General features: G+C 46.0%; 1 protein-coding gene across 2 annotated transcripts in view; it reads left to right on the forward strand.

Annotated features, from left to right (window-relative positions):
• Window positions 1-3,494: 3,494 nt before the first annotated feature.
• Window positions 3,495-10,132, forward strand: part of ptch2 (patched 2) — a 30,005-nt gene continuing 23,367 nt past the window's right edge. The window contains exons 1-2 of one of the 2 annotated variants that reach the window (XM_031854526.1): window positions 3,495-4,130; window positions 5,804-5,996. In XM_031854526.1, the coding sequence (XP_031710386.1) occupies window positions 3,984-4,130; window positions 5,804-5,996 (340 nt within the window). In that variant the 5' untranslated portion in view covers window positions 3,495-3,983. Of the gene's footprint in view, window positions 4,131-4,924; window positions 5,997-10,132 lie in introns of those variants that run through there. The other variant, XM_031854525.1, reaches the window with a different exon arrangement.

Genomic DNA, 10,132 nt, shown 5'->3' on the forward strand with positions numbered 1-10,132 from the left:
GGAGGGAGGAGGAGCGGGAGCAGGGAAGCAGATGAAATCTGGAGGGGAAAGACGAAGGTGTATGAAGAAAATCTGAAATAAAAGGAAGAGTATAGGGAGATTAAAACGGAGAGGATAAAGAGAGGGATGGATGGAAGGAGAGGGACCATGTGGGACACAGGACATGGAGGAAGGGAAGGAGGGAGAGAGGGCTTGGGCGGTTTGTGTTTGGAGGCCGGGCAGTGTGATGGCAGATATCTGCACCGCGCATGGTCATCTCAGATGGTTTATTTATCCAAGGCCTCCAGACCAGGCCTCGGACCTCCCTGAGTTTGTTAGGCTTGAAGGGGCCCCCTACTACACAACCCAATTCCTCACATTCCACATTAGCTCCCATTTCCAGCTGCCTGTTTCCCTCTACCACTCAACCCGACCCAACCCAGTTCAAGCAAACTATACCCAGTTCCAGCGCAGCAGGAAAGAAACAGGCCGGCCAGCGTCACTCTAACGTACGGTCGCCTCCATTCGGACGAGTCGGTGTATATGTGGGTGTATCAGTCAAGTGCCACAGAGCGCTGTGGTGTGGTGGTAAAGGAGGCGTTAACAACAGCATCTGTGGTCCTACGTTCCAAGTCAACAGATAGACTGATACAGTCAGTGGATACATCCTGTTCTAATCAAGATATAAGAAGAGATCTGAGGAGAGCACGTATGACTCCACTTAAATCTCTTTTAGACACGTAAAGCTTAAAGAAGATGGAGATCTGAAATAAAGAGTTCAAAGAGGATCATGAAACGAGCGTTACACAGATATTTGATCCTTTTGATTTACTTATTATCCCAGTTCATGTGAAAGCTTTGATTATTTCGCCACCAGCGGTGACCTGACAGGTGACTTTTCTGTACTCGTAACCCTGACATCAGTGATAAATCATATTTTTAAAGCAAACACAAACAGAACAATTTAAAGCTAGGCTTTATATCCATGTCTATCATTGTGATTGTGATCAGTGGTGGAAGATGTTTTTGGATCCCTCACTTATCTAAAAGTACCAATGCATCAATAGAGAATAAAAAAAATCAATAACCTGCAAGTAAAAGTCCTTTGTTCAAAATATTATTCAAGTAAAAAATACAGAAGCATGTTCTCCTCGTGGCAGCGTGGGTTCTCTCCGGGTTCTCCAGCTTCCTCCCACAGTCCAAAGACTTGCAGCTTAGGTAAATTGGTGACTCAAAATTGCCCGTATAGGTGTCGATGTGAGCGTGAATGTCTGTCTGTCTGTACATGTCTGCCCTGTGATGGTCTGGCTACCTGTATGGGTGAACCCCTCCTTCACCCAATGTCAGCTGGGATCGGCTCCACCCTCACCCCCCCCCCCGCGACCCTGAACAGGATAAGCGGTTATAGATGATGAATGGAAGGACCGATTATCTCATTATATTGTTAATATGCATCAATGTGTATGTAACATCATATTGGTCGAAGTCATTTGACCTTTTATCAGCTAAATCTATAACAACGCATTGTAGTAAATTCATCCTGTTTTTCATATGAAGTTCTAACATGCAAAGTAACTAGTAGTAATCGCTGTCAAATGAATGTTTTAGAGTAAAGAGCACAATTGTGTAGTGTTGTAGTGTAGTTTCCCACTTTATACCATGTTTGGTAGTGTTTATACGAGTTTCATATGTAGTTTGATACCATACCATCTGGGCATACCTTATATATATATACACACACACACACACACACACACACAATTTCCACTTCGTTCTGACATTTTATAAAGTAGACAATGAATTAAATTACTTAAAAAGAAACTGATTATTCTATCATGAAAGTGATCATGAGCAGACATAGATATGATCTCAAAATCATTTAAATTCATCTTAGACACTGAATAAGAACTGCTGACGCCATTTGTTTTTGCATGACGACATTATGATGTTCACAAATATATATCTAAAGGTCTTGTGTATAGGATTTGGTGACGTCTAGTGGAAGGTTGCAGATCGTGTAGGAGAACGCCCTATAGCTAGAGTGTTTGGTTTGTCCGTTCTGGGCTACTGTAGCAACATGGCGGCCTGCTCCACGAAGAGGATCGGCGATGCATGCATACATCAACGGCTCATTCTAAGGTAACAAAAACACAATGATTGTCAGGTGATTATACACCAAAGAAAACATACTTATTAATATTATATTCCATTTATACCAATATATGCCCTTAAATGCTACATGCTCTTAATCAGTACCTCCTATTTCCATGGTTCTCGTGTGCTTTGTCACGTGCATGTAAACAGTGATGATGAGCGTAACGGTGTCACAAACAGACCGAGCGTATGGCGCCCGACACCTACAAATTGCTTTACTTTAGCTTCAAATTGTTTTACAGTCGCTCAAAGGGCCTCAAATTAGCACCAGCCACCTGACACATATTCCACACAGGTCGGCAGGCAGAGAATCACTGTGTCATCTGGTAAAGGTGTTTCTTCTTCACCCCCATACTGTCATGAGTGGGGCCAAATGGGGGCTTACATTAGTAAACCACCAAGACACCTTTTTTGTTGTTGAGAGATTAGAAACAGTCTGGTCTGAGAAGCCTCTTTCTTTCATTCTTTCTTTCTTTGATTCTCAGATGTTGTTCTTAGGTGAACTGCTCTCTGAACTCATGAAACCATGCATGGAAAGACATGGAAACTCTCCAGAAGTCTCTACATAAGGGTGTCACACTGAACCAGGCAGCTCCGAGGTGTTATTCAAAAAAAAGATGCATATGCACACAACAATTCCTGCAATCATTTAAAGGGGGAAACTACAAGTGTGAGAGGTTGTATTTTCTAGGGTGTAAGAAGACCCATCAAACCTACTTTTAGAAGCTTTTTGGGCACAAGAGTTGAGGTTACAGCTGTTAGTGCTAACGAACCTACACACAATTCTTCTCACAGCTGCCAAAAAAAAAGATGTGTTGTGTTCTGTAACACATGTGAGGCTCCAAAATCCTCATCAAACACGAGATGGACTGAGATATGAAAAGCGTTGAAAGATCTGTAATACTCCCATAAATAATAATAAAAAATAAAAAAAATCACATGTTTACATTCTTGTGTAAAAAGCTGAATTAACGTTTTGTTGTTTTTGTTTTTTTTATTCCTTTCACTGATTGGCCTTTGCTGATGAGACAGAAGAGGAAAACAGAGATCGTGTGCGTGCCTGTGTGGCTGTGATATCAATAGATGGCATGTGCGATTGCTTCTTGCGGGGCCCGGCCGCTGGGAACAATGTTCACAGAGCAAGTGAGGCGGGCAGGCAGCAAGCTGTGTGCGTGAGTGAGCGAGTGAGTGCGCGTGTGTGTGTGTGCGTGCGTGCGTGTGCGCGCGGCTGTGCAGAGTTTATTGAAAGAGTTCCTCTCTCCCTCCTCCCCCGTCCTCCCCTCCCCTCCCCTCCCCTCCAGCCCAGGCAGCAGCAGCCTGGGTGGTCCCCCTCTCTCTCCACTTTGGTGAGCTGTTGCTTAGCAGCTAATAATAGGCGATGTTTGCAAAGTAATTTGCCTCTTCCTTGGCCAATGGGAGCCGGAGCACTTTTCCATCAAACCTCCCTTTTCAGGATTTGCCGAGAGGCGAACTTCTCCAAATGTTACCGCTACGGGATCGGAGTTAGACTTGACACGGACGGCTCAGACTTAGGCTACCACTGCCACTACTACTACTACTACTACTACTACTATAGGCTACTACTACTACTGCTGCTCCCTCTCTGAGACGTCGTTTCACCAACTACCGGGACGAATGAAGACTGAGGGATCTTTACGGATTTCGGCGCATAATGTTGGGATGGAGTTTCGAGACTTGTTTGGCTCCTCCAGGGAAGACTAGAAGACGTCCCTCCAACTTGTCGCCGCCGGTGCTGGATGCGCTCCCCTTCTATGTTGGATTATTGTCGTTTCTACTGAACTCGCACCGATTCACACCGCTCAGCGCCCCCCGTTCGCCCTCTTTGGACTATGGCCTCGGATCGCGGGGTCCCAGGGGCCGGCGTCTATGGAGATTTACCCCCGAGTTATACGCGCTCCCAGCCGCCCGCGAACCCAGACGTGCTCCGGAGACCCAGCTACTGCCACGCTGCTTTCGCACTTAAACAGATCTCAAAGGTGATGCGACGCCCGCGGTGTAGCGTGGATTTATGTTTTTTAATATGGGGGTGCAGCTTTCCATTCAAAATGTGAACGAAACGTCTTCAAAGGCAGCTTTTCATTTAGCCTGTTATCTAATCGCGTGTGGGAATGTGTCGGGTGGGCTGAAAGCAGCAGCTCCCTGACCGGGATCCGGGGACCACCGGAGCTCCCCGAGGGAGACGACAGCGAAGCCCAGGAGTGGTTCATTTATACGGGTTATCAGTTACCGAACACAGAGTAGAGATTGTCACCAGAGGTTGGTACAGAAAACAGAAATAGTTTGTGTTTAATGGGACAAAACCCCGTTAGAAGGCTCAGCTCGCGTGACATTTTTGGGAACCCCCCTGGAATAAAGTGATAACAACTTAAGAGTTTCACGTTTTGGCAGCACGTTAACGTTGCTGGACACCAGTCTCTCTCTCTCTCTCTCTCTCTCTCTCTCTCTCTCTCTCTCTCTCTCGCTCTCTCATTCATTCATGTTCTTAATGCCAACCGGGAGGGAGAAGGAGAGGGAGTGGGTGAGGGTTTTGTTCCCGTCTCGCAGCCCGTGTTGTGCGTGCTTTTTTTTTTTGGCTTTGTGCAGGCAGCGGAGAGCGCACTGGCCCGCGGTCTGTTTGGAAATGTGGTGGGTCCTGTGAAGGAATTCACTGATTGAGTTTGATCTGACAAAGCATCTTTGGACCGCCCGGATGCTTGGACGTGTTTCAGCACTGCTGAGAGAAACCACAACACCAGTGCGATGTCTCTCCTGCAGCGGTGACATTTGTAGCACCGGGGGGACCGGCAGAGAGTCTGACAAATAGTTTAGAGGGGAGAGAAAAAAAAAACCCGATATATTGTAGATTACTGCAGGGAAATAGCTGTCAGCTTAAACTCTAGTATTAGTTTATACTGATGTAATAGTTAACCACCACAAGTCTCTTTTATAGCAGTACACGCATGATGACAACCTTGTACTGCTCTTGCAATAAAGACCAGATTATAAAGGTGCCTAATACAGAGTGACACCTTATTTCAGACAGTATTGTTGATTTTCTTAAACTGCAGCTATAATGTAAATTGGCACTATGTAGCTCCCATTAAGTCCTGGCTTTGTTCTGTATCGGTAAACATTGTGTTTTTAAGCTCTTTTTCATCGCAGCTTCACTGGACTCTGTCTTTTTAAACTATTAGGAATTAGTTTCCTTGAAAAGTTGCCATAATACAAATTGTTGCCTTCAACCGTGCAATTTAGATCACCTCAGATGTGGGGATCCTGACTGGTGTCTGCACCTGTGTTCAGGCGGTATAAACATGAGGTTTTAGCAGGAATCTGACAGCACACACTCTTCGGGGGTATATGACAGCACCGGCATCCAATCTGTGGCTACAGTGAGTTAGCACCTTCGCTTGTCATCGCGTTATACAAGGCTTCACCTTAAATTCCACAGAAAGACGCCTCTCTCTCTCTCTGTTTACTGATGCATGTGCAATCCAGTGTCTTGGATGCAAGTCGTCACTACGCTTCACATATTCTTCACACTTGTGACACAGATAGAGATTGCACGCTATATGCTGCCTTTGTGGACAGTTGTGCAATGATGCATTGTTCATGTGTGGCAACGCTGATGATAATTCTGTCCCTTTCCCTCCTGCTTCTTCGAATCCAGGGTAAGGCGGTGGGTCAGAAAGCCCCTCTGTGGATCCGGGCGAGGTTCCAGGCCCTCCTGTTCTCTCTGGGCTGCCACATCCAGAGGCACTGTGGGAAGGTCCTCTTTATTGGACTCTTAGTGTTCGGGGCTCTGTCTGTGGGACTCCGGGTCGCAGCCATCGAAACGGACATCGAGCAGCTGTGGGTGGAAGGTGAGTTTCAAGATATTTCCCTTCATCTTTTAAGCGGTGTTCTCGTGAAGGACTCTTGGTGTTGTTTGCTGTTTTGCTCACGCAAATACACCATCACTATATCCTTCAGGTGGCATCACCATGTGAGTTCAGTGCAGCAGGCTTTCGTGGCTGGATTTACTGACTTTCTGTTCCGAATATTCAGCTGGGAGACGTTTGTACGTTTTCATGAGCTTGTTTTTCTCCCACTGGGTTTAACATGGAGTTTGAATGACAATAGTGGCTGGTGGGAAGATGCAGGGTGGCCGTGTTAAGTGTCATCTCAGTGCCATGGGAGTGTTGAGTGACTGATAGACTGACTGTCTGCCTGAAATCCAGACTAAAGCAGCAAGGAATAAGATGTGTGTGAGCTGGTTTTAAGTTGTTTTTATGTTTGTCTGGATGTATAGAATTATCAACGCCATCATCTCTTCCATAGAAGGAATACAAGTACCAAAAAGCTTGTAGATAGAGTATTCATTCTTTTGCTTCTCTGTTTCCTGTGTGTTGTGGATGGGATTATACTGTACGTTTTACTCTGTGCTCAGTGCTGGTCGCTCATGTCTCACTAAGTCACAGTTTACCTGAGAAACCCAAACACAGGACTGCATTACAATAGTCCCTCTTCTGTCACACACACGCACACACACACACACTGACTCTCTGCCGCTTGTCCTTTCTGCGCGGCTGTGTTTATGACTCACAAACCTTTAGATTTGACACCGCTCTCTTAGAGCATTTTTAGATTTAGGTGATCGGTACATTTTTAGGGGTAGCGGCCGCTTTATTTGGTTTTTCACATTGGCCAAATTCCTTTTAAACCCCCAGGCTTTCAGTGCCGGGGCTGATCCCCGCAGCAGATGGACTGTGTGAATGGTTAGCCATCTTTGAGGGCTCTGACCCCTCCCCCTGTCACCTCCCTGTGTGGTCCCTAACTATTCTTGGATTCCATTCAACAAGAGGGAAGCAGGCAGGCAGGCAAGCAGGCACCACCTCCCTGAAACCCCCTCCCTCCCCCCCCTCCTCCTCCTCCTCCTCCTCACGAGAAGAAAAAATATAAGTGAATGCAGCTGAAGTTTACCCACCTGTTTTGCACACTCTAAAAGCGCTACAGCAGTTGGTGAATATAAACAGACTCTATGGGGTTTTTTAAGCCCACCATGTCACTAGAGGACGGGGACAGGCGGCTCCCACAGGAGCTGTGCGGAGGTGTTTGAGCAATCACACGCTGCTGCTGGCGTCAGGAGAAGTGCTTTGGAGACTGTGCGCTTCAAACGCACGGGAATTAAAAAGAGTTCCAGTATCAGGCACAATAATAACAAAACAAAAAAACAATCTCTGTAAATGTAGTTTCTGAGATAATTAGCGTGACGTTTCAAAAGCCTGAATTTGCAACAAAGGCAGGCAACAAGAGTTTGAATTTCCACAGTCTCTTTTTTTTCTTCTTCTTTGGTTTCTTTCTGGTTAGTGTAAAGCTTCAGGATTACCTCTTGAGCTAATTGGCAGATCCATCTCTTAAAGGAGATGTTTAGATGTTTGTGTGCCAGTTGTTTTGCTGCGGGATTGAGAGAGTTGAACAAGGGGGGCTGAAAAGGAATGCTGTGCCTTTAAGAGGCCGTGGCCATGTTTCTAAAGTTTCTGCCTGCCTTGTTTCCACCAATAGCCCATTGACAAAGCTGCTAGGGCCTCAATGGAGAGTAAAGTGGTTCGGTAACAAGGAGAGGTTAGTTCTCTCTCTCTCTCTCTCTCTCTCTCTCTCTCTCTCTCTCTCTCTCTCTTTCATACACACACAGAAACACAGAAACACTCTCACACACACACACACACACACACACACACACACACATGCCCCATTGCACATAACCAGAACGAAGCAGGAATGATATTCCCCCAAATGAGACAGCTGATGTCATATTAAGGGCCTTAGAACGTTTTGTACATTAGTTTAAGTTTGTGTTTTGTGTATATTTCTTAACTTAGGAGACATTTTTATTTCTCATGTGTTTAATCTTATGAGGCGGCTCTATCAGATTGCAGCATAAACACAGCCTCCCCACTTTGTCTCCTCATTTGTTCAGAATAAACTAGCTGTGAATTGACACCGTATGTGTTAACAATGCCAGTATGGTGTAAACTGTGTGTGTGTGTGTGTGTGTGTGTGTGTGTGTTTGTGTGTGTGTGTGTGTGAATGTGTTTGGGGCATATGCTTCCCATCATATATTCATACCAGAGCCTGCTCCCACGCATACATAAACACACACACTTGTCATCTTTGCCACCTTTGGTGTGTACAGCCTGCCTAGCCGTCTGTCTGCCCGCCTGAATTTCCTAACTGTCTCTCTGCTCGTGCTTTGTGTAAGTCTGTTTATATTTCTACCTGTCTGTCTGCCTGCCTGCTCTGTGAAGTCAGGCCACCAGGTCTTTTTTAATTGCTTCCTCCCCTCCTACAGGACCAAAACACTGTGAAGCGGAGCACAGCAGTGGAGTCTGTCTAGAGAGAGCAGACAGAATAGGGAGGTTGTGGGAAGTCAGTGTCTGTACCTGAGTTCCTCAGCAGACATATTTCCACCGTATGCGGCCTTTATTCGTTTCCTCTCTGTTTGCCTTCAGGATTCTTGTGCATTTGCGAGGGGGGGGGGCATGCAACAAAAGAGTAAAGGGGTTAATCATGCCTTCATTCCTCCCACCTGTGTAGGTGGGAATAAAAGCCACAGTATCAGGGTGTTTAGTCTGACAGGGGGATTATTTCTAGTTTACTGCTCGGTCACTCTGAGACAGACATCACCCATTGCATGTTTTTTTTTTGTAAAGTGTCTGAAGACGTGAGAGAGGAACACTACTACGGGATGTTTCCATCATTCCCTCAGGAACATATATCATCTAAAGGTGCCTGAATCTGTGTTTCATTTCTCGGTAAATGAAGCTCCGCATGCTGTAAACATGCATCACGCCGTCCGACACAGTTTATGCTTATACAGCCTGCCCACCTTTGAGCGTGTGAGAGTTGGTGTGAGCTGGGGGAAACGTGTCACCCAGTCTGTATTGTCCACAAGCAGAAAAGAGAGAGATCGTAAAAAAAAAAAAAGAGGTGCAGGAAGAAGAGAGGGATGAGAGCAGGCGTTTTGGGGGGGGTTGGGGCAGGAACAGGGCGGAAGTTTTACGGCTTGCTTTTTTTCTGCCCATGTTTTTGCTTGTCTCACTTGAACAAACAATCAAGTGTGAGAATGTCTCATGCATGTCTTTCTTCCACCATAAAGGACCGTGAGACTCTATGAGAGAGAGGTAGCTTGACATTTTTACTACTAAATGATTTATTTTTGCAACGCGTCACGATAATTGTTTCAAGTCTTCTATCAAACCTTTAAGACTTTTTCAGCTCAGATCATTTTTTGACAAAGGCCCATTTGAAAAGCTTGTTTTGGTGTTTGAGAGGATAGAAATGGCCTGCGTGTCAAAGTGGTGGTGTTTACTCTCACGTTAACTAAACTTATTCTTCTTGGCAGAGTTTGGGTGAGGCATGACAGACATGTACACAAACTCAAGCTGTCCAAATATGAGTGCAGCGAGACAGGGCCTATCCGGATAGCAGGCGCACCACATGTCCCATAAAGAGGCCATGTAGACAGAGGATAGGAAAAGGGGGAGGCAGAGACCGTACGCGGTCCCCATAACGTGAATGCATAGAGACTAGCTTAGCCAGCTATAGCAATGGAATCAGACCAAGAAGTGGATTGATTAAAAAGCGAGAGAGAAGACGTCTGAGTTTGCGTAAATGAGCGAATGCACGCGTGGGCATTTCGGGTGTTTGGAGCGGTTTCTCTAAACAAACCTCCGAGCGGCACAGCAGGTAAATGCTATAATTCATTGGAGCGCACACAGCGCCCCAGTTCAGACAGAGAAAGGGAGCTCTATGAGGCATTATTGGAGGTGAATAGTGCGCGGTGGTGCCCCAGCTAGATAAATAAACTCCCAGCGCTCAGGGCCCAGGACCTCACTGGTAGAGAGAACAAACAAGACCAGAGTCAACCTGGGTCACTTCTAAATGTTTATTTCACCCCCCCCCCCCTCCTCCCCGCCATCCTTCAATCCAAGTCCCCCTCGTTCCATCCCTTTTTTCA

The sequence above is a fragment of the Anarrhichthys ocellatus genome, unplaced genomic scaffold (genome assembly GCF_004355925.1).
Source record: "Anarrhichthys ocellatus isolate YVR2014 unplaced genomic scaffold, GSC_Weel_1.0 scaffold15, whole genome shotgun sequence".
NCBI classification, from domain to species: domain Eukaryota; kingdom Metazoa; phylum Chordata; class Actinopteri; order Perciformes; family Anarhichadidae; genus Anarrhichthys; species Anarrhichthys ocellatus.